This window comes from Lepidochelys olivacea, assembly GCF_965140295.1.
Source record: "Lepidochelys olivacea isolate rLepOli2 genome assembly, chromosome: 8".
Taxonomy (NCBI): domain Eukaryota; kingdom Metazoa; phylum Chordata; order Testudines; family Cheloniidae; genus Lepidochelys; species Lepidochelys olivacea.
The window spans coordinates 22,716,597-22,742,177 of record NC_140418.1 but is presented as its reverse complement, the minus strand read 5'-3'; the positions used below and the strand labels follow the sequence as shown (position 1 = coordinate 22,742,177).

The following is a 25,581-nucleotide window of genomic DNA, read 5'->3' as shown; positions in this document are numbered from 1 at the left end:
ACAATGAGTCTCTAGTATGGGATTTTTAAATGCTGGTATATCAAACTCCATTCAAAATAGCTCCCCACTCTTCCTATCATGTCTGAAGCTGACTCCTCCCCTAACTCAGTAAAGAGTGCTCTTGCCATTTCATTTCAGACCACAAATCACCCAGCAATAATGCCCAATAAAGGAGAGCCATTATTACCCATAAAGGAACTTCTGCCTCAGGCTGTTTGCATGCTTGCAAAATGGTATTTTAATTGTGATCATGACCAATTTGGAGATAATTGCTTCTCCAGCACACACTGTTTCTGACAGTAAAATGGGCTTTTTAATTAAATGGTTGGAATTAGCTTTCGGCACAGTTGAGGTGACTGTCTGGATAAATCCTTGACAGATTCAGGATCAAAATGAGGAGGCTGTGATCCTAAAATATCTTGGGAATTCACCAAATACAAGGAAAATAATCACCAATAGGATATAACTTTCTTGCAGTTTCTCCGTTAAACTGTCAGCTGATCACCCACTCTCCTCTCTCTTCCCCTCCCCCCGCCCCCCCATACTGATTTGTACAATTACGGAAGCAAAGCCAAGATCGTTAGTAGTCTTTGGCTCCCCCAGCTACCCTGTGCTGCAAAACAGTCCCCAGAACTGTGGGAGTCTGTTGTGCCTGCTTGTCCCGCTCCTTCCAATGGGAACGTTGAAACTTGGAGGAATTAGTTGAGAAGGCTCCCTATAGAATTATCTGTCATCACGGTGGGGAGACTAGAAGATTATTTATGGGGCTTTATAGTATTAAAACCAAAGCAGGGAAGAAGCCAGCAGAAGCAAAGGTGGGCATCTCTGCCCTAGAAGAAAAGCCCCTGGAAAGTTGTCTCACAGAGGTGACAGACCAGGGTGGTGTGTCACCTGCAAGAATAACATGAGCTAACCCTGGAATGAAGCTCAATGTGCTATGGTGGCTGAGCTTCCTGGATGTGAACTTTAATCCTGAGCCCAACATTAGACCCAGGATTTGTTCTAGTCAAGGGGCCAAATTCTTCCCAATTCCCATCCTGAGCGTGGTGCGGGGGCTGGGGTAAATAGTGGTTTGACACTTTTGTACCGCCTCTTTCTGAGGGCTACTCTATGTTGTGCTCCACTACCAAGGGTGCCGGCACCCTTCTAGCAGGCAGAAATAGCTGGAGAACAGGAACATGCCTGTCCCCATTCCCTGGCATGCCCCTTACACCTGGGTCTCTGTGAGGGTAGTATAAAGCTAGCTACACTGACTATACCTGCCCAGGATGCCCCCTACACCAAGGGAATTCTCCAATGGCCATATACAGCATTACATGCCAGCAGAGAAAATGTAAAAGCACTGTAGAATCAGTCCTCTTAACTTTAACAATAGCCCGGGCCTAGCCCTCACACTCATATCCATCGTCATCTCAAGAACCCTGGCTTGATTCAAGTCTGTAATCTTACATTAAATTAACCTTGGTGGCTACCACAAGGACAAGGGGCCACTCCACACCTGGAACAATGTCACGAACAACATGCAAGGATTTGGGCTGCAATAGCAGGCACAGCACATGAAAACCCTGTGGGGAGTGAAGATGGCCCCTGCTGGCTCGAGCTGTCTCACTAATGGACTACAGAAGGGAACTCATGCGTGGCAGCTACCTGCACTTTTCGAAGCCGTTGAATAAACATTGGGCTTATTGCTGGCTCAAGTCTTGTTAACCTTTACAAATAAAAATATTTATTCCCAAAGTGTAACAACAGCAGAGAAAAAACCCAAAAGCAAAATACTCAGAACCCTCCAAGCATGGCGAAAGCATCAATCTAAGCCTTGCTGAGGACAGATTGACAGAGAATACCTCTGCCTCCTTAAACCTATTCCAGGGAGTGCAGCCACATCTGCTCTCCGTTTGGTAATCACCCCCGAATCTGCCTGTTTATAGTATCAAGTGCTTTCTGAATAGGAAACTTTATTTTCAATTCACGGGAGCCTGGTTTCTGTTTTTATGGTGGGGAAACATTTGTGGAAGACTTATACCAAGTTCTGCAGCTGCTTACAGACTAGGCTTGGAAAGATTTGATTTGATTGGGGGTTTGTTAATTCTGTACCCCACCTAGAAAATGAAGGAAACAGTTTTTCATCATCAATATTTACAGAGAAAGAGAGGGGTTTTTTGTATCACCTGAGGGTAGTAAAAGTCTCTGTAGGTGCATGTTTGTTTTGTGTTTGTACATCTGTGCTTTTGCTTCTCCACGTACATTGAACATTTGTGTTCTGCACGTAGCTGTGTTAGTGTATATGTGGTTTTGTAAGTATCTGAGTTGGGACTGTGCACAGTTCGTAGGTACATCTGTTTTAATTCACACATTTGCTGAATCAAATGCTTTAACTTAGCTGGAACCCCTTGCCTTTTTCATGGACCGCACAGCCTTGTAAGACCTAGGCTATGTCTACACTTAAAATGCTACCGCGGCACAGTTGCACCACATTACAGCAGTGGAAGGGGTTCTCTCTTACACTGTCTACACCAGGGGTTAGGCTGGCTTAATGGCTTCTCTCAGTGCTGTGGATTTTTCACACCCCTGAGAGACGTAGCTATGCCAATGTAAGTTTGCAGTATACACCAGCCCCTAGTACATAGTAAGAACACTCTGTCTGCTATGTAATACACCTGTTTAAAAATAATCTGTCCCCACTTTGGGATTTGGGTACCAAGAAAATTTTAAATCTGAACTCTAGGAGAGTTGAACATATTACTATTTGCATCACTGTAGCACAAGATAGAAACCCCATTGTGCTGAGCTCTGGCCAGACATATTAAAAGACAGTGCCTGCCCTCATGGGTTTACAATCTAATTTAGATCCAACAAGTGGGTGTAACAGATGATTGGAGCGGACGGAGGTTCAGGGTAACTCTCACAGGAACATACAGTTACATAGACTTGCTACATGACAATTAGCAGGCTTCAAGTTAAAATACATTTTTAAATAAACCAGAAATAGTAGTGATCTCAGGGATCCCTGATGAAGCTTGGTAGCAAATGCAGCCAGCCTTTCAGCTGCCCCCTGCTCCACCTGTACCCCGCACTCTGGGGGCTCAACTCAACAGCAGCCTTGTATCATTACACTTAGTTCTCCATCTGTGCCCTGAAAGTATTTGAATTGCATCAGTGAAGTACTAATGGATCCTGTAGCTGTGTCATAACTGTGGGTAGGAGTGATGCTGATTACTCTGGTCTTCTGTTTCATAACTGATGAGTGGAGGAGGAACAAAACCCTCAGCTGTTTCTCTTCTGATGAGGGCTGTGAAGAACCTGTCTGATGAGAGAAGCTTCATTTTGGAACAGCTTACCAAAGGCAGTTACACTGGGCAGCCCCCAAACCTCTCTAGTGTAATGGATTACGCTAATTGCTATGGAGTTGTGTGCTGAAGCCTAAGTGGGAACAAGTGCACATAAATGGGGTGTGGTAACAGGGCTGGAATGTAGGTAACACTCTGAGCTGGGTCAGTACAGAGCATTGCAACCTAAAGAGGCCTTGACACGCATCTCTGCCTTTATTTTTGTTAGATCAGATCCTGAAGTCTTAATATGAAAAGCAGTGGCACAGAAGGCTCAGAGACAAAATAATCCAAAAGATCTAAAATACACATTATTGTCTGTCTGAGCAGAATGTCCAGTAGATGGCAAAGTTGAAGCACCCCACAAAATAAAGGAGAGGGAGATGGTGAAATGAGATTTCAAGAAAGGAGCCTGGGTTGACAGATGGCCACTTCCAATTCCAGTATGAGATTCCAAGGAGCCTCTGTTATTGTCAGACATGTTGAGTACCCTGTCACTGTGGGTAGATAAAGGCAGGCAGGATGTCCTTAAGCAGGATGTCCTGAAAGGCAACAGAGATAGAAGCATCCCGAGATGCTGAAAAATTTGAAGACCTAGGACTTCTTCTATGATTAGATCCTAACAGGTTCAAGAAGACTTAAGTCCCAACTACATTATGCAGACAAACTGTAGTAGGAGCGTTTGAGTGAAATCAGAACAAGAGGGGAGGTGGGTGGGGTGGTGGCCATATATCACTGGAACCCAACAAACAAGGTGAATCAGGAGTTGAGGGCACCTCTTAGGGTTGAAAACTGTGTTGGTCTAATAACCTTCCATGACTGCCTTTTCTTAGGAGACTGATACATAAGAACATAAGAATGGCCATATTGGGTCAGACCAAAGGTCCATCTAGCCCAGTATCCTATCTTCCAACAGTGGCCAATGCCAGGTGCCCCAGTCACCCAGAACAGGTAATCATCAAGAGGGAGATTCCCAAACCTGAGCCACTCTTTTTGGGTGACAGATCTGAGGAACTGTCCCAAATTGAGATGTCAGTAGAGGAGGTTTTGGAACAAATTGATAAACTAAACTGTAATCAGTCTCCAGGACCTGATGGTATTCACCCAAGAGTTCTGAAGGAACTCAGATGTGAAATTGCAGGACTACTAACTGTCAGCTGTAACCTATCATTTAAATCAGCTTCTGAAACAAATGACTGGAGGATAGGTAATGTGACGCCAATTTTTTAAAAAGGCTCCAGAGGTGACCCTGGCAACTACAGGCCAGTAAGCCTCACTTCACTACAAAGCAAATTGATTGAAACTATCATAAAGAACAAAATTGTCAGACACATAGATGAACATAATTTGTTGGGAAATAGTCAACATGGTTTTTTGTAAAGGAAAATCATGCCTCACCAATCTACTAGAATTCTTTGAGGGGGTGAACAAGCATGCAGACAAAGGATATCCAGTGGATATAGTGTATTTAGATTTTCAGAAAGCCTTTGACAAGGTCCCTCACCAAAGGCTCTTAAGCAAAATAAGCAGTCATGGGATAAGAGGGAAGGTTCTCTCATGGATTGGTAACTGGTTAAAAGATAGGAAACAAAGGGTAGGAATAAATAGTCAGTTTTCAGAATGGAGAGAGGAAAATAGTGGTTTCCCCCAGGGATCTGCACTGGACCCAGTCCTATTTAACATATTCATAAATGATCTGGAAAAAGGGGTAAACAGTGAGGTGGCAAAATTTGCAGATGATACAAAACTACTCAAGATAGTTAAGTCCCAGGCAGACTGTGAAGAGCTACAAAAGGATCTCACAAAACTGGGTGACTGGGCAACAAAATGGCAGATGAAATTTAATGTTGATAAATGCAAAGTAAAGCACATTGGAAAACATAATCCTAACTATACATATACAATGATGGGGTCTAAATCAGCTGTTACCATTCAAGAAAGAGATCTTGGAGTCATTGTGGATAGTTTTCTGAAATCATCCACTCAATGTGCAGCAGCAGTCAGAAAAGTGAACAGAATGTTGGGATTCATCAAGAAAGGGATAGATAATAAGACATAAAATATCATATTGCCTCTATATAAATCCATGGTACACCCACACCTTGAATACTGCGTGCAGATGTGGTCGCCCCATCTCAAAAAAGATCTATTGGAATTGGAAAAGGTTCAGAAAAAGGGCAACAAAAATGATTAGGGGTACTGAACGGCTTCCATATGAGGAGAGATTAATAAGACTGGGACTTTTCAGCTTGGAAAAGAGGCGACTAAGTGGGGATATGATAGAGGTCTATAAAATCATGAGTGGTATCGAGAAAGTAAATAAGGAAGTGTTATTTACTCCTTCTCATAATACAAGAACAAGGGGCCACCAAATGAAATTAATAGGTAGCAGGTTTAAAACAAACACACAAAAGTATTTTTTCACGCAAAACACTGTCAACCTCTGGAACTCCTTGCCAGAGGTTGTTGTGAAGGCCAATACTATAACAGGGTTCAAAACGGAGCTAGATAGATTCATGGAAGATAGGTCCATCAATGGCTATTAGCCAGGATGGGCAGGAATGGTGTCCCTAGCCTCTGTTTGCCAGAAGCTGGGATTGGGTGACAGGGCATAGATCACTTGATGATAACCTGTCTGTTCATTCCCTTTGGGGCACCGGCCATTCGCCAATGTCAGAGGACAGGATACTGGGCTTGATGGACCTTTGGTCGGACACAGTATGGCCGTTCTTATGTTCCTATGTTATGTTCTAATCATCAAGTGGTCCATCCCCTGTCATCCATTCCCAGCTTCTGGCAAACAGACATAGTCTGCAGACATATTCTGTGCTGACCCACTGTGGCTGTTAACAACATCCCTTTTATAGCAGTCACCCAATATAGTGTCCATTTCTCAAAGCTCTGTTCCCTTCTGATGCACTGAGAGAGAGAGAGAGAAATAACCCTTCGCTATAGCACATCAGAATTACAGTGACCAATCACTTGGCAGCCCAAAGTAGGTTATTTTAATGGACCCATCATTCTGAAATAAGTCTTCCACCATCTGTTTGTCCTCATAATTACAAATGCAAACAACATAATTCACAATTGCAACATAAAAAAAAAATAGAGACGAGATTAAGATGATTGTGTATGGTAGTTATTCCAGGCCATCAAGCATCTGTTCTGCTTTATTCCTGTTTCAGGCACAGGTGGAAATCAGCCTCTCTGATTCTTTATTTTGTAGCAAACTGTAATTCACAATGTGTTTTCCTGCAGTAGTTACAGATGTAGCAAGAGAAAGTGGGCAAGGTTTCGGGCTGACAATGTGATATACTCATGTCCGCATTAGTGGTGAGGCGAAGAGACCCATTTAGGCTGTGCTGAAGCAGAGTAGGCCATGAAGCATTTTGGGCAGGGACACAGGTTTATCCCAACCCCAACTGGAAGAAGTTGCAAAAGAGTTAGAAAGGGGAGAAAGGGGGCAAAAGGAAAGAAACACTTCACTTTTAAAAGTAGTATTTCCCATGTTTAACAGTGTTAAGGGAAACACAGTAGATCCCAGAGATCCCAAGATGTGTGAGTGGGGACTTCATGGGCAAGGTTATGCAGCCCATGGCTGTGTTATCTTTCCCAAATTACTTCTATGAACTTGGAAAATGGACGATGAGCTGCTCCGCCTCCAGCCCACTCATTCCTCTCCCTGCTCATTTATCTCTACCCTTTCCCCCATTAGAAAACTAGTTAGATAACAACTAGTTCCTTACATACCATAGGATGAATTTCACCAGGCCCTGCCGACTTGAATTTCCAGTAGTTCTGTTTGCTTAATTCTCAGCTGTGATACTTGAGTAACTATAAAAACTATATACAGTATATCAATATTATCATAAAGCATTTACAGTGTAGATATTAAGCTACAACTCTTCAGTAGAAAAATGCCTGGCAAAAAGATATGGAGTAAAATTTTCAAAAGCACTTAAGTGACATAGAAGCCTAAACCCCATTTTCAAAAGCACCTGAAGTTGCACTGACTTTCAATGAGACTTAGATTCATCTAAGGCCCAGATCCTCAAAGGTATTTAGGCACTTAACTCCCATTGAATACCCAGTGACTTTGAGGATCTGGGCCCTAAGCCACGTAGGTTCTTTTGAAAATTTTACCCCTAACAATATCGAAGAAATAGTTACACATTGCAAATTTCTTCAGGGACGTAGTATATACAAGGTATACCCCTTATTCCTGTTTAATGGTGCCGGTTCAAAAGCAAGCAGAGCTTGCAATAGATGAGAACAATAACATTAATCATTAATTATCTGCACTCATGTAACATCTTTCATCCAAGGACTGCAAAGTTCTTTTTAAACATTAAATGATACTTAGCTACTTACTCTGAGGTAGGTAACAATGATTTTCTCTGTAGATGGGGCACACAGAACATGGCAACAACAACACTGCATACATTGAAACATATGGCATTTGGAGGCTGTGTGTGTAAGGAGCTAAGAATCAGGCCCAACTGATTAGTTGTGGCCCAACTTCTGCTTTAAGTTACATCAGGGAAAATCCAGAGTAACTCCTGTCTGTCTTACTTATTTGGCCTCCATCTAAGCTCTGCACAATCTTGAATGTATTTATACTGTAAGTTATAACATCCATTTAGATAGGTAAGTGCTATTCTCCCCAACTAACGGATGGGGAACTATGGCTCACACACGCTAAGTGGTTTGCCCAAGGTAACACAAGAAGTCTGTGGCAGAGAACTGAACGTGAATATCTTGAGTCCCAGGCTAGCACCCTAACCAGTGGACCGTCCTTACAATGTTTAGAATTAATTTCCACTGAAGATAATTCTATACCTTAATTTTGATTTGCTTCCCACTTTAGTCACAAGTTCTTTGCTGATGAAGCTGCTTTGAATTTTTTATTAAAAACAGAAGCCCCCTCCATAGCCTATATTTTGGTGTTATGCAATGGAAGTGAACAGCAATCATATGCTCTTGGTGATGCTCTTGGTTTTCATTTCAATTGCAATATGTGGATTTACCAGCTGTAGCAACCTACATGGAACCCAAAGGGTGCAAACAGCAGTGACTTTAAGTCCTGGTAGGTTCTGTTACTCTTAGTTTGTTTTAAATGCAAGAGTATGCTTAATCCCATTACTAGACTGGGATGAGACTGGAACGTTCTGCTTGATCAAGCACACAGCCTAATTTGGACAAATTCTTCATCCATTTTGTTTTCAATTGACATTTTTGTTCTTTGCCAACCAGATAAAAAAGAAAAATTCAGTTCAAAAGGAAACAAAACGAAAAATGGAAAATATTCAATGCAAATTGTGAAACATTTTGGTTAAACAAAAACTGCTTTTTACATTGAAAAAAAAAATCTCACTGGAACAATTTTGACCAACTCTATTCTCTGCACATTATGATATAATTACAAATTAGTCTTCAACAAATCCATCTGGGAAAATCAAGATTCTACATCTTCAGGCTATTTACTGTGGCACTAATAAGCAAGGCATGCCTTTCCCCTTATGGCTTCTCATAAGCAAATATTAGTGGGCCTCTGGTAAGGAAGATGGGGAACAAAAGTAAAGGGAGAATTATATTTGCACTGAAAAGTATGTAAAACAAGACAAAAAATTCACCCCACAACCTATTCCTATTGGGCTGTTGGCACAATGATACAAGAAGCTCCATCACCAGAAGTTCCAGTTCTTCCTCCACATTTGGAGGCATTTTAAATCTGTGGGTCCAAACCTATATTGCGAATCATTAATCACAGATGGTTCTCATGCTTATCTGTGCCCCACTCTTAATAAGTGTATGGACTTCATGGAACAAACTGACTTCCTTCTCTCTGCTGGCTCTGAGCAGAATGACTCATGCCTCCAGAGAGGGAAATTGAACTGCCACATTTGGGTAACAGCTGAAAATCGTTACAGGATGTTAAGGAGGACAGCACCGCCTACTTTATCCTGGGAAGTAGTGACTCTGCTGGAAAAAGATTTGGGGGTTGTGGTGAATAATCAGCTGAACATGTGCTCCCAGTGTGACAGTGTGGACAAAAGGGCTAATTTGACCTCTGGATGAATAAACAATCTCGTGTAGGAATAGAGAGGCTATTTTACCTCTGCATTTGGCACTGGTGTGATATCTGCTGGAATACTGTGCCCAATTCTGGTGTTCACAATTCAAGAAGGATGTGGATAGACTGGAGAGGGTTCAGAGAAGAGCTCCAAGAACGATTAAAGGGTTAGAAAACATGCTTTATAGTAACAGGGTCAAGGAGTTCTATTTATTTAGCTTAACAAAGGGAATGTTAAGGAATGACTTGATTACAGTCTATAATTACCTACATGGGGAACAAATATTTAATAATGGGTTCTTCAATCTAGCAGAGAAAGGTATAATACAATCCAATGGTGGAAGTTGAAGCTAGACAAATTCAGACTGGAAATAAGGCACAAAGTGACCGTAATTAACTACTGGAACAACTTACCAAGTGTTGTATTGGATTCTCCATAATTCTCCATCATTTTTTAAGTCAATATTGGATGTTTTCCCAAAAGATCTGCTCTAGAAATTATTTTGGGGAAGTTCTATGGCTTGTGTTATACAGAAGGTCAGGGCTAGAGGATCCCAGTGGTCCCTTCTGGCCTTGGAATTTATGACTTTCTGAACCTGCTCAATACAATTTCTGGGGTGAAATTGAGCTTGGAATTTACCTCTCATTCTTCTTTTTTGCTGATATGTGTTAATGTTGCAGAACATCTTAAATTGATTTCATATTCCCTGTTGGTAACCTATCTAATGTTTCCAGTACAACTGCTCAGATTGTCTCTCTGTAAATTACTCATTTATCCTAATTTCAAGAGAGAGAAGGATTTTGGTTTCTGATTTGTAATCTTTGTGTTTCTTTGCATGATTGACGTCTTTTCACCCAGAGACAGATTAATGATTTATAGAAGGTGTATTTGTTAAAGATATGTTAGCCCTTTCACATACACCTCTGTAATTCCTTAGGATCTTCTTTGCCTTCTGAGTGGCAAATTTTTAAGGAATTTATTTTGAATGGACCAAAGCAGCAATGAAGTTTAAGTGTATGCAAGAGCTGGGAGACCACCATAGAGCTGTTGTGTTAGTGCTCACTGATGTTTAAGAACACATTTCCTTTAGTCACATTTACACATTTGCTCACTTCCTTTGAAGATTCAAGCATATGTTTTACTCCCACAAATGCTTGAGGAAAGTAAATTTTAAGCTAGAAATGCCAAGGTGAAACTCTGCTTGTGCCAATATTCAGACTGGCTCCCTGCACCTGCTTGGGAGCTAAATTTTTCTGCCTAGCTGACAAATGTCTCCATCCTCTTCTGCCATGACTATTTATCTTCACTGCATACTGACAGTCAGTAAAGCCAGTAAGCATATTTTATGTAAGGCACTGCTTAATGAGGCAGGAGTACAGGGTTCCCTTACCACAGTGCTGGCAAAGAAACAGTTAAACAAGTCAGACTAGTATCTTTGTAGCTAGAATCATACATGCACATAAGTTATACTCTTCAACAGTCAGCCAACAAATCCTACAATAGGATACATCTTGACAATGGATACACAGCTGGTGTGTTGAGACCACAGCTTATCAGGCTGACCAATATGATCGAATTCTTTCCTTGTGCTCCCCATCTGTCTGTCTGTATTCACTTCTTGTTTCTTGTCTTATACTTAGATTGGAAGCTGTTTGGGCCAAGCACCATCTTTTGTTCTATGTTTGTATGGCCCCTAGCACGATGGGAACCATAATCCAGCAACACCAGTACGTCCCTGAAAAGATTCAAAATTTCCTAAAATACCCCAATCAAGTTTGAAGGTATATTTGACCTGCTATTGTCTCCTTAATATTTTTTTAAAGGAAAGAAAATTTAGAGTTTGGGCCTAAGCAGTGCACAGTGGACAGTGTGATGCAGTGTGTAAAATGTACATAAATATAGTCAAAAAAGCAACTTTCTCACTACAGCTGCATTTTTAACATCAGTTTCTCATGAAGGCATTTAGATGGATTCACCAGCAATGTGGATTTTAAAACATTTTGTGGTCAAATTTAAATACAAATTTGTCTCGGAATCACTTGACGTTCTTGAGCCATCGTACTCAATGTGTGAAGTATCTACTTCAGATCAAGTACATTCCATCACATCTTGTGACCTGGAACTAAGCATATGCTCATCATTCTTTATTAAAATTTAGTTGGACTTTTATAAAAACAATTGCTTCCCATCCCACTTATTCCAGCTTCTGGTATATCTTGTCAGATCTCTCCATAGAGCCTCACTCCTAAAATGAGCTCCCAGTTCTCACTTCAAGAAAGAAACATGCCACTGAAAGGAAATGTGTATTTTGACTTCCTTTACTTCAGTTTGTTCCTCTTCTCCCTTTTCTCTTCTTTACAGATGTAACTCAAATAGTCCCTGCACACTGTTTATTAGCGGAACTCTGCCTGGGTTCTCACTCTGCCCGGGTTCTCACTCTGCCCATTCAGCTTTGGCTCCAGTGGATTGGCTCTGCATTAGCTGCAGTCTCAGGCTCATTTCAAGACTGCATCCAACCAGACATGTGCAATTCCATGGAAAACAGTGGAGTTATACCAAGGGTGAATCTGGCTCCTTGAGTTTGGTCTGTGTCAAAGTTACATCAGCTCAGTTAGGTAAAGTAATGTGATTTATACAGCTGAGGACCTCACTGGATTATGTTCAGGAAATGAAATTGAAGAAGCCAGTCTGATAACTGGATGGTAACCTTCAGGAGATCCAAACTCAAGAGTGGAATACAGGAAGGGGACTATCAAACACTTGGTGGTAAGTCTGTAGCCTCCAGCCCAATCAACGGTACTGGAGTGAATTTTAGAGAACATTGGTCACTGAGCCTCTTTTTCCTATGTTATATGGCAAAGCTCACTGGTTGGGAGGAGTGTCCTGGATTGAGAACCTCAGAGACTGAAGTTCTTTATTTATCCACTGGAGAGTTACAGCATGGTCACCATTAGTGCAAGTTTGCCTGTACTGCCTCTCTCCAATGTGCCTCAAACCTGACCCTGACGGATCATTTCTACGGGTGTGGACAATTCAGCTTGGCCTCTCAAGGGAGATTGCCAGGCACTGCCGTCCCCCTGCTACAGACCCCAGAAGAGAGAGAGATTTATCAAAAATCAAAAACAGGGAACTAGTTTGAGACAACCGATGCATTTCATGTGAGTCACCACGGTGGCAGTGACTTACAGTCATTACAGACAGGACTGAGAGGGCAAAGGCTCTGCATTCCATTATCTTTGCTTACCAGCCCAGATCCTCATGCATGATGCTATAAAGCAGGGGTAGGCAACCTATGGGATGCGTACCAAAGGTGGCATGCGAGCTGATTTTCAGTGGCACTCACATTGCCTGAGTCCTGACCACTGGTCCAGGGGGGCTCTGATGCCAGCCTGGGGTTCCATCCGCCAGCCCTGCTCAGCCTGCTGCCAGCCCTGGGTCCCAGCCACTGGTCCAGGGGGCCTCTGCTGCTGCCCTGAGGTACTGGCCACCGGCCTGGGGCTCTGCTCCTGGCCTTAGCCCGGGGCTCTGCAGCCGCTCCCAGCTGTGGCCCTCTGGCCCCAGCCTGGTGCAGTGACGGTTGCAGACAGGGCCAAGAGGGGGCACAGCTCAGCATGGATTGCATGGATTCTTGTTACTGGCATGCAAAACCTTAAATTAGAGTGAATCAATGAAGACTCGGCACACCATTTCTGAAAGGTTGCTGAAAGTCTGGCCCCACTCAGAACAGTCAACCTGAATAATAACCTTCTAAGAAGGCAATTGTATGCTTTATACACCACGGAAGTGTAGAAGAAGAAGAGAAAAGCATGAGACTAAAACTATCTGATCTTAACCCTATTTACAAATACTGACTATGAACTAATAGAATAGAGAACAGCTGAGCTTTCAAAAGATTTCTTTAAAGAGTTTGTTAAGAGAAGATGGTCTTGGAGTTAAGACACTAGTCTGGACCTTAAGGGAACGAGGTTCAGTTTTGAGATCTGCCAGATTTTCTGTGTGACCTTTGGCAAGTTACTTAATTTCTCTGTGCCTCAGTTCTTCATCTATAAAATGGGGAAATTAATACTCCCTTTGTCCATCTTGCCGTTTTAGATTGTAAGCTCTTAGGGCTAGAGGCTGTCCCTTGCCACCTGTATGTAAAGTATCTAGCACAATTTGGACATTGTCTTGGTTGGGGCCTCGAGGTGCTATTGTAAGAAAAAATAATTAATATAATAGTTTGTTCCAAATAACATATGTAGTTTAGTTTAAAATGTTTTGCTTATGTAAAATGGGACTAGGCTAAAATACCCTTCAGTACAGTACAATCTGAGGCTGTATTAAGTACTTTTTGAAAATCCAATCACTCTACAAGTATTTGCTAAAATTCCTTCTTCCTTCATTTGTGAAGTCTAGTATATGTTTCCAACTAGATAAGTAACTAGTATTAGATTATATTTGCCCAAAGCCCTTTGCTACAGTTATCTAAGGGCATCTTCCTCATGGTTATGATTCTCCTTTTCCTCCTTATTATCATCATAGCATAGGAAATACTTGCATCTAGATTACTGAAGTTTCTGAAGTGTTCTAAGTTTGCTAAATGGAAATGTAGAGATAATTGCAGGTACGGTTTCATGCATCCAGTTTGTGTGTGTATATAAAGTCAAAGTACTTAGACTGTACATTTAGTCTGCTTCATCTAGCAGTGATTTTTTTTTTCAATAAATGGAAATAACTATGGAATTATGGCTGTCATTCAGAGCAAAGATTTCAGCATGAATTACAGCCAACAAGTTCTTTCAAAGGTCAAAGTTTTGAGGAGAGCGGCAATAAGCTCTTGCATGGAATATGTATATAGCAGCAATGAAAATCAAATCTTCGTTCAGTTCTAATTTGCTTTACTGACTAGCAGGGCAATAAACTCCCCTCCTCCCTCTCTCTTTGCCTCATCAAATGCTGGATCCCATTCCATGCTATAACAGTCACATTGCAGCAATGCTTATGCACCAGACTCTCATTTGAAACCTGCACCCTCCTGCTGAGCACAAACCACAGAGGAAGGTGCTCAGTGCAATAGCAGCATGCTCCAGCTGCAGCCCATTTGCCATGACAGTGTTTCACATTCCCTCCATCACCAAGAAGCCTTTCGCATGTCAGTTGTTATCTGTCATTGTTTCAGACCTCACAAGATGTGGACACATGCCAAATACAGGGTTCTATGGCCCTAGTCATCCCACCCCTGCCCTGTTGAAGACAAATGGAGTTTTTCCATTGGCTTCCATAGGCAGTGGACTGGGCCTTCGAAGTCCATTCCTTGTTGATCAGTGATTGATTGCTTGATGTGACATTGCTAACATAGGCCTGGTTTGATTTCAGATGACAGCAGTAAATTCATTTTTGTTGTGATTAGAATAGGATCTGAACTCTCAAATTAAGCCTGTGTGGCTTGCACATCTCCATGTGCTCTAGTCATATGCAAATAATCTCTCCCTGTAACAGGCCGTGGAACATATTAAAAAACTGTTAGTTCAAAATTTAAATCAGCATTATCCACGGGAGAGAGTACTCAGGAGGGTGGTTGTGGGGTGCAGAGCCTTTTTCCTCTAGAGACTTGTTTGAATCCAGCTCAGGTCAGCACCACGACCAAAAGCAATTAGCCATTGATTGCTTGGTTTGGTGGCCTTTGTCAAATAAGCCACTGAAGTACAGTTGTGTCCTAATTAGAGAAGTGTCCACATCCCAAAATGCACTATCACCGTTGTCATAATTGCCCGCCTTGTTGTCAGTCTCAGAGAGAACAATGACTTGATGGGGATGAAAGCTAAGCACCAAACATGGTCCTTCAGAGGTAGGAGACAGGAACGTTGGAAGCTTTTGCTGCTGTTGTCTCTGTGCTTAGATAGCCCATTAGTCTGATCTGTTATGGTGACTCCCATGTTTCTATTCTGTGCACGAGCAGATGACATCTTACAGAGCTAGCAAACGTGGCAGCTTTCACCAGCACAAAATTCACCTTTAAAGTTATCTGCCTCATTTTCCTAATGACAGTTTTGATTCCCCCTAGAACAATAGATGCTGTGTTCCTCCGGCACATTGTTAATACATTCACCGCACACCTCTCTTGAAAATGACTAATGAATTATCTCTCACCTCTTCATAGACGAAAAGAGAAAGCTCCCAGACAAATCCTACAGACTTGAGACGCTAAAGAGTTCCGAAAAAACTTCAGAATTTGGGTGTTTATGTGAACACAACTTCTGAACATTTTGGCCCAGATCCTCAAAGGCATTTAGGCTCCTAAATCCCACTGAAATCAATGGGAATTAGGAGCCTAAATACCTTTGAGGATCTGGGCCTTTGAGGCTTACTCCTTGCTGTTCACTATGCACCATACTCTAGAGTCTAGCTTGGAACCTTAATCAGCTAATTCAGTCTGAATTCTTCCCCTCCATTTACAGTGATGATGGTGGCTCAATACTCCTTGGCTATTGGACACTGTTCTTCTGTGAGTTGCAGACAGAGGCTGAGTGAATTTGTTGTGCCAAGCACCCAAAAGACAAATCTCTAAATGCGCTGAGAAATGATGATGGAGAGTCCCCTACCTAATTAATCATCGGTCCCTTTGTGTTTATGAAGAGCCCATCACCACGGTGTCTAAGTACCAATATGATAAAATACCAGGTTACGTTGTGTTGAAATATATACAATTTTTAAAAACATCTTTATATTTTAACTGGGGATTTTGCTTTTTGTTCACAGCTGCTCAGAGGATCTCAGTGGAAACAGGTGCAGAGCCTCAGATCTCCTCTCAGAGAGTGGTAGGGGGCAGTTGGATGAGATGGAATGACTGGTGATTTTTGTCAGAAGTAAATCTTGCTTAACAGCATTCAGGAGCATAATCATTCTCAGTGAAGAGAACCCTTCCCTAACTCACTCCTTCTCTGACTCGTACTCTCCTCATCACAGACTTTAGAGATGGTAAAGACCTGCTAATTCACCCAAGCCATCTCTCTGCCAATGCTGGATTGTTCCCGAAAGCACACTTTCCATTGCTTTGTCCAGTCTAATTTCAGATGTCCCAGGTAGTGGTACTCCACTTGAGAGACTATTCCACATGCTAATGGATGTCACTGCTGAGAAACTTATGCCACTCATCATCTTAAATATCCCTGAGCTCTATTCCAACCCCATTACTCCAAGTTAGATTCCCCCCCTGTTCCAGACTGGCCAGTTCTGCACCCTCCTCAGGTGTTTACACCCTTCAGACCCTCACTCACACATGGCTATCATGTGCCCCCATTTTCCATTTCCGGATATTCCTGTCAACTTTAGCAATAAGTTATGGAACTTAGGGGCTATGATCCTGGGTATGGCACAGAGAGATAGTGGCAAAAAGAGGCTCCACAGGATGAGGTCAATTAAGAGAAGGTGACTCTTCCCACTTCAGACATGCCATAGCTCTTCCTTATCATAGAATCTCAGGGTTGGAAGGGACCTCAGGAGGTCATCTAGTCCAACCCCCTGGTCAAAGGAGGACCAATCCCTAAATGGCCCCCTCAAGGATTGAACTCACAACCCTGAGTTTAGCAGGCCAGTGCTCAAACCACTGAGCTATCCCTCTTCCTCTCTGCATTGTCCTTTTTCTGTTATGATATTTAATGTGTTCATAGAAGTAAGGCAAACAATCAGACCCTGCACGACTATCATGGCCCTGACATCACTGAGAGAAATACTAGTGTTCAGGGTTCTAAAACCATTTTATCTTTATTCACACCAGGGAGAGAGGAAATGGGAGTGGGGGAGCGAGAGAGGCCATTTAATCTACACACTACAGAATCTAAACCCATTCATTCCCCTCCTCCTCTCACTGGCTTTACATTTACATTTCTCCCTCATTAGCATTACATTTGGAGTTACATTATCTACTGTGATTACCTGTGCATTTTGGTCTATAGTTTATTTTTGCATCATAATTAGCACAGCACACAAGGCAGGTCTGATAATTAGCAGAGTAATTAGGTGCTCAGTAGTGCTCAGCAATGTTAGAAATATACAGCATCCCGTTATGAGGGATTTATTGCTATCTACACATGTGCAATAGTTCACAGTGGGTTTCTTGGAACAAGAAAATTCAGATAGAAGACAATGAATGTTCTTCATAATAGGAGATCTTGCAACTACCATAATTAGATCTTTTATCTGCTGGAAAAAAATATAGTCCATTTTTCAAAGCAAGTAAGTGGTGACAAAAACAACTGAGGTTGATATTTCATGGAATGGAGACATTGCATTCCAGAATGGTTGGCTTCCCAGTGACGCAGACCATGAAGGCCAGTATTATGCCCATAGTGCCTGGAACTCTGGTTACTTAGGGCCCTGTCCAAGAAGGCAGTTAAGCTTGAGCTGCTTGGGAAATATTTTTTTTATTCTTGCAAAAAAATGTTGATAAATTTTGATTTTTTTTCTTCAAAAGTTTTTAGAGTTTCATAAAAAAATGAATTGTAAAAGTTTTTGTTTTTTTTTGACAAAAAACATTTGTTTTGTTAAAATCAGACATTTCAGAGGGAATTTTCCATTTTGACCAAAAAAAAATTGAAAAGTGTTTTGAATGAAAAACGCTAACCAGCTCCAGCCTAAGCATGTGCCTAACCTTAAATATAAATGAGACCCTTATAGAAGATGAGCATAATATAGTGTTTTCCCCAATCCCCCAAGGGATGGTAGCTCAAGTGATCTCACTTATGCTGTCTGGTCCCCCACCCCATATACGCATCCCTTTCCCTAATACCTGATCCCCATCTTTAGCTTAGTTAAATATAATACCAAAATAATACAACGAATAGGTATGTTTTTAGTGCCTGAGTTTTGACATATTGACATTCCAGAGAGGATCCTCCCACCAGATTATTTCTCTCACTCATTCACTGGCAAATTAATGGCTAGCTGGACAAATTGTGGGCTAGCTGCCCTTCATGGATGCAGTGGGGAGCAATGGAAAGTGACACCGGTGGCTAAATATTTGTCACTGTGTGCTGGGATGTAACATCCCCACTGCCATTCATTTTGATAGGATTCAGTGGCTAAGTCTAGGCATACGGTGTTAGATACACATACTCCCAGACATCCTGGTGCGATGGCCCCTTATCTGAATACAGCTCTCCCAGTCTTAGTGACACTGCTCTTGAGCATCTCCTAGCAAGAAGCCCAGGCAATTCCTATGTGTCAGCCCCACCAGCTTTTCCCAACAAGGTCAAGGGGTTCACATAAATACACTTTCATGTGTGACATTAACCCAGTGAAAAAAACTGCCCCTAAATCTTTCTAATAGGAGCACCGGTTCTGGCTCCAAATACCATGGCGAAAAGAGCTCCCCCTCTTCAGAAAGTATCCAGTAGAGACTGGTTAAGGTCACGCACAGACTATCTGAATTGGTCAGAACTGGAGGACTTTTCTCCAACTGGGGGGCAGTGAGGGAGACAGGCTGAGGACAAGCTGCACTGGAGTGAGGGACAGTCAGTCGGGGGCTCCAAGGGAATGGACAGCAAAGTCACAGACCTCTGTCTGTCCTCTGAGGGGTCTGGTGAGAAAAAAGAGCAGTGGGGCAGGCCCTTTTCAGATCCACTATTGCACATGTTGCCTGCAGACTGCAATTCACTCTGTAAGAGTCTTGGCTGCATTGGTCAATGCATTGATTCTGGCCAGAAGATGAGGTAACTAGGCCCATTCAGAATGTCTGGCAACCAGGTGAGAGGAACACATACACCGATCACCAACAAAGTCATCTCCCTTCCCTGCTCCGGCATGACCCTCTTTCTCCAGAAAGTCTCCTTTCCATACGGAAGTCAAAGGTTCCTGGAGTCCTTTCACTTAGCACCTGGAGCTCTGATGCTATCTGGCATGCAGGCTCAGTTGGAAGGCTCATAGTTACCTTGCAAGTAATTAGTGCTGCTGTCTGCACCACACATGAAACTGGGAACCCTTTGCCAAGACTGCAATAAGCCATGTTCCTTGTTTTAGTCCATTTACATTTAATTAGCAGGATAACAATGGGCACAAACAAGGTAAAATCAAACCAAAGCCCTTGTATTCATGAAACATGTAGTAAATAAGGGCCAAAGGGCATGGGGTTTAACATTACCTGCAACTATAAGTTGAGAGTCTCTTTAATATCCTGCAATACGCTTGTTTTGTAATTAATGCCCATTAGACAATGCCTCCTTCTGCAGTTTAAATTATGGTGATTAGCTAAGTAGCTATCTCAGGATCAAAGAAACACTGTGTGACCTGTATTGAAGCAGGCAACATGATTGTTATTTATTATATATTTCAATAGCACTTAATTCTCTGGGTTTAAAAAAAAGCTAGCCTTAAATATATATCTGTATAGCTATGCTCAGATAACTAGAAATGCATATGAAGAAATGTGTGCCCATTATTGCAACTGCATGTGCAAGCCAAGGTAATTCCTTGTGTAGCTAGACGTCCAACTGGTCATATGAGATTACACAGTTACCATTATTGCATTCACTGCTAAAGTGTTCATTTATATGCACATACACCTTTGTAGGGGCAATTCTACAAATCTGAGCCTTCACCAAAAAAGTAGAGGATGCCCATATAATATATCTTTATTTAGAAGCCATGACTTCTTTTAAATTCTATTATTTTACCCTGAAGCTTGCACAGTAAAGGTGTAGTTATTGAAGATGGGTAGCTACCAAATGAATGCATTTGGCATTGTCTAACGGGCTTTCACTCAAAACTATGCTTTGTTTTAAGCTAACTGACAACATTTGAAAGGTATCCTAAGCAAATTGTTTAAAATGAGAAATGTACTGACCTAGGGCTCAGCACTCACAGGACTGGGCCTAGTTAACAGACTAAGGGCAAAACTCCCACTGACTTCAACAGAGCCAGGATTTCACCCCTACAGAGTAAATTGTAACAAGCAAAACTGAAATCACCTGAGAATAAAGTGACTATTAGATTACTAAAGTGAAAGGGACCAGGCTTCCAAATCTGTTAGCGCACAAATGTGTGGGGTGCTGTATGTCAGAGGGTATGTCACAGAGCCCCACATGAAATGAAAGACACCAAAAAGCAAACAGCTGGGCATAGTTTGTAAGCTATTTCTGATGCCAGTGATTTACAATGAGGGAGCATGTGCACGCACGAGAGAGCAGGTTTTTGCAGGACACAGATGAATCTAGATCTAAACTGAGTGAGTTACCTGGTCATCAGGGAAGGATGAAAGGACCAGGATGAGGATCATGCTGGAGCTCAGTAAATCCTGGAAGCAAGAGAAAATTGAAGGGCTCAACAGGATCAGGAAAAACAACACCATGGAGTCTCATTGGATTCAAAGGCCAGATTCTAACAATTGCCACAGCTGAAATTACTTGTTTAACTCAAAAGCAGCAGCTCCCGGACTTACAGTCATCAGAAGTAGCAGAGAATGTGCTCCCTACATCAGACATCAGCACTCTGCCCCGGCAATCAGTGATTCTATTCCTCTAAAGTGAATTCTACGGCTCTGTAGCAACACCACACACAGAAAAGGAGAGGAGCAGAAAACTCTGCAACAGTGCTGATCGAACAAAATTCCCCAATACTTGATAAATATTTAGTCTTTGATTGACTCAATCATAGTTAGCCCATTGGCATTCATAAAGCTTTGGAACTGACTGAATGATTCAGTCAAATACATATCTTCAGCCCTATTTAAGTAACATATCACAGTTACATGAGTAATGTCCACATGACAGAGAACAACCCACTTGCAATTTGGGTACTGAAGTCTGAATACTGAATTTCAAGATCAAATAGTTAATGAACAATCCAGAGGGTTGTCATTCATGTGCCTGGGATATTTTTAAAATACCAAATAGATTCTCAGTTAACAGTATTATGCAAATACTTTAAGATGCAACAAATAAGCCAAAATTCACCAAATCTGCATTTGGCAAATTTTGTTTGATCAGCCTTACTTTGTAATAAATCAATAATCATTGTGGGGCTGAAGTGCGAATGTTTTCTATAAAGAAAAAAGTAGCATGAATTTAAGGACAAGATATAAATGCTTGAACAACTTCTTTTTAAAATGAAAACTAGATTAGTGGTGTGGGTTTCATGTAAACGCTAAGGGGTGAATTTTCCCTTTGGTCCATGCATGAAACTTCCATTTAGAAAAGCACTGTCAGGATAAAAATGATATATTTAAAAGAAATTCCTTATCTACCACATTGCTAGTAGCAATTTAGTTAAACCCAGACAATTTTTTAAAAAAATCGAATTGACTTGTCCTCAGTTTATGCTGTTTTTATTACTTATTATTTGCATTTCCTTCAGCCTGAGCAGTGAAACTGGATTGGTTAGTTTCACTTTCTGGGCCTGATACTCAGCTGGTGTACATCAGCATAGTTCCATTGAAGTCAATGGGGCTACACAAAATTACATCCACTGAGATCTGTCCCTCTGTTGTGGTCAAATTCACTGATGAACTCATGTGCTATCACAGACTTTGGGCTTCCAAATCTGTAGCATGTTTAGATTAAAAACAAAATGTTACTACTGCAATAAAACATAACCATGAAAACATTTCCAGAGGATTCACATTAGGCTTTGTAAAACTCGTTAAAAGATTACATTTTTGGACCTAGAACTTCCTGTTTGTATTCTTTACCTTTTTAATACTAAAGGGAATTAGGAAAGTACATTGAAAGGATACTTGAATTCATAGTTTGATACCTACAGTCCAAATCATTTTCCCTACACCATGCTTCTATGACGGTGATTCCTCTGTCTTTACCAGTTAATGAATCACTCTGCCATAGATGACTGCTTGAGACTTTCCTGTGCTGTATGTTAATTGAAGGACTTCACCAAACCAATCAGAGTTTATCTTTTCTGATTCTCAGAATGAGATTTATTGGAATATCCCAAGACTCAGAATGCTCTGGTGTGAACGTGACCTTTAAAGCAATATTGATATGAGTGAGTGCACATGCATTTCATGACGTCCTTTAAAGATGAAGTCTTTCTACATGTATGACGATTCAGCCAAGCAACACAAAAACAGTAGCCCCCCTCAATGGCCTGTTGGTTTATGTGTTGTCTTATCATTTCAAGTTAACAAGAAACCAAATAAGGTAGAATTGCTTCAGGAAGCAATATCCTGTTCTTCGATTTTCTCAGGGTTTCTGTATTTTCTGCCTCAGAGAGAAGATGATCCTGTCTTTAAGGCCTTAGGTCAACCTAGCTACATCACTCGGGGAGGTGAAAAATTTTGCTCCCAGGACAATGTAATTAGGATGATCTAACCGAAGTGTAGATGCGGCTAGATTGATGGAAAAATCATTTTGTTGACCTAGCTACTGCCTCTCAGAGAGGTGGATTAACTACAGCAACAGGAGAACCCTTGCAATCGATTTAGGAAAAGTTTATACTACAGCGCTGTACTACTAGACATGTCCTCATTCTCTGTCTTAGTCTGACAGCTTATTGATTCTCCCATTGCTAACAGAATCTTGCTCAGATTTACCTTTGTCTCCATTCTGAGACAGCAAAAACCAATAATCGATGTCAATCAAAGAAGAACATTCCAATTTAGCTCAGTGGTCTCAAACTTGAGTGATCTGAGACTGAGACCTTTTGGGCAACCAGCTGTCTGTTTTTTTAAGAGACAGACCTTCCTTTACGCTTACTGTTCCCCGTTCTAGATCAAGCCAATACAGGATGAACTTTGCCCCTTATTTTAGAAATAACTGTTCAAAGGATCATACACATGCATGATTTTGTGTGACAAAAAAAACCCCTAAAAACAAAAACTATTATGAGGTGCAGCCCCCTTTTTTATCTGTACAACACGTAGCACAATGTGACCCTGTTCCTTGAGTGGGGTTCCTAGGTACTACTGTAAAACGCATTCTCAGATTTTTGCTATTCTTTTCATACACTAATCTATTATTATCTTGTAGATACTCATCCTAAATCCTCTGCTTACACATCAATCCTTGGCATTGTTCTGTGTTTGCACAGTGCCTAGCACAATGGAGTTGTGATCCATAACTAGGGCTCCTAGGCACTAAGTTTATTCAAATAAATAAACGATGATGATGGTGATGATGATTATGATGATCTGGGAAAATCGAAGAGACATCCATTCTCTCTAAGCAAGAAGTGATTCATTCTAGAGCAAAGATCTCTCTTTCTGCCAAAATGTGTGTGGTTTATTCTGGAGTACAGAGGCAAGGTGTAAAACTCATTTCCTTGAACCAACACCCAAAGGCACTCATCAAGTCTTGAAGCCTTTGTTTGTGCCCACTGTATTATTAGTTGTAAATATTTAGATTTGGATGTTCATAAATAGCATCTGAATTTATGAGCAGAATTTAGCTTTATCTGAACTCTCTTATTTTAGAATGGAATAAAGGATGGTCAGGTCCTTGGGTACCTAGCTATAAGATGTGATCAAATATATGCAGACAATTAAATTAAACCTTCTCGAATGTCCCCCAGGATGTAGACAGCATCAGCTCTCAATTTAAATTTTTTGGTTTTGAAGCTTAATATTATTACACAGACAGCCTTGACTTTCTGCAATTGCTGCTCACGATAACGGATGATGATGGGGGAAATGAGAACAGTCAACAAAATGTGTGTTGCGTCTAACCAGCAAGAAGGGGGAGGAGTTATTTAGTGAGAACATGAAGGTAGAATTAGGAGTAATGGAATTAAAATAAGGAGGGGAAAATGTAAACTGAATATTAGTCTGGGGAGTAAATTCCCCAGAGGAATAGTGGAAGCTTCATCATTTTGGACAATAAAAAAATGTATAAAAGGGAACAACCTGCATTGGCACTGAGCTGCAGTGGGAGACCTAACTGGCCGTTCCAACTCTAATTTCTAGGATTCTTCAAACCAACAAAATATGTGGGTCCAGATCTTCTGCTGATGTGAACTGGCCTAGCTCCTCTGAAATCAGTGGAGCTACCCCAGCTGGTGTAAACTGGCAAGAAGACTAGAGATCTTTTGGAGATGTTGAGACAGCAGGCTGACAGGGAAGGAAAATTCATTATATCCCTTTATGTTCTTGGCTTCCAGCATTGCAAATAAATGAAAACAGGGGTTGGTGCGTCTTTCACCTTAACCTGGCAGATGGGACCAGGCGATTAAAATGTTCTACATTTAGTAAAGTATATTTAAAATAACATGAAGGTAGAATGACAAGAAAGAAGAGAAGACTGTATGTTCGCTGTAAATACTGATGCTCTCTCCTCCTTAGATCCCATGTGTGCAGAAAGAAAAGGCAAGGTCATTTAATTATCCCAGACCTCACTGATTGGTCCAAACTTCATTATCTCCAAAGGTAGTTATTCCGCCACTTCCTTTGGAAGATTATCCTACCTCCAAATGGTTCTTACAGTTACACAGATTTCCCTAATGGTACAGAAGGGCCCAGCGCATCCTCCCTGAAAAATGGGCCTTACTTTGAAAGAGGAATTGGAAATCAGATTCACACCTAAGTATCTAGTGCATTCTAGGAATGATTTGACTGCAAACTACACATGAACCTCTTATGGCTCCAGCCGGACTCAACTATACTCACCTCTTATACCATCAAAGGGCAGTTCAGTTGTCAAAATCAAAAACCTCTTAAATGTTTAAGATAATTCAATCATTTTACACTGAGGCATTAAGGCAGTGACAATAAATACAGGCTCAGAATCTCAACTGTTTCCAAGCCAAATGAGTTTTAGTGTGTTCCAGTATTTTAAATCACTATACGAGGTCCTAGAGTGATCAACAACAGTTGCAAAAGTGTGGGTTTAGCAACTCAAACTAAGTATTAGAGTGCCAGTTAAGAAATCAGGAACTGTGAGCCTTGGAGCACGCCACGCATATATGAAAACAATGTTACTGAGAGAAGTCAGTCTGACCACTACAAGGATGATCGGTTTCATCAGTCTAGAAGGAAACCACCATTAGTAAGGCAACATGGTCCTGGTAAATAGATAAAATATGGAGATTATCTTTCCATATACATTCTATATATACACATTATGTTTGCAAAATCAGAAGCTCGGAAAGAAACATAATATTAAATCCAGCAAATAAATTGATGGCATAATTATCTTTGCTGCACCAAGAAGGAAAAGCACTGTTTGCTCTCAGCATGTTCCAGGAATGTTTTAGGCCCTGAT

General features: G+C 41.3%; 1 protein-coding gene across 2 annotated transcripts in view; it reads right to left on the bottom strand.

Moving 5' to 3' along the window:
* HTR4 (5-hydroxytryptamine receptor 4) overlaps positions 1-25,581 on the bottom strand; it is a 208,492-nt gene that overhangs the window by 8,328 nt on the left and 174,583 nt on the right. The window contains exon 7 of one of the 2 annotated variants that reach the window (XM_084635835.1): positions 20,619-20,669. The exons of the other annotated variant lie outside the window; for it this stretch is intronic. Coding sequence (XP_084491961.1) covers positions 20,660-20,669 — 10 coding nt within the window. The 3' untranslated portion in view covers positions 20,619-20,659. Of the gene's footprint in view, positions 1-20,618; positions 20,670-25,581 lie in introns of those variants that run through there. 2 annotated transcript variants of the gene reach the window in all.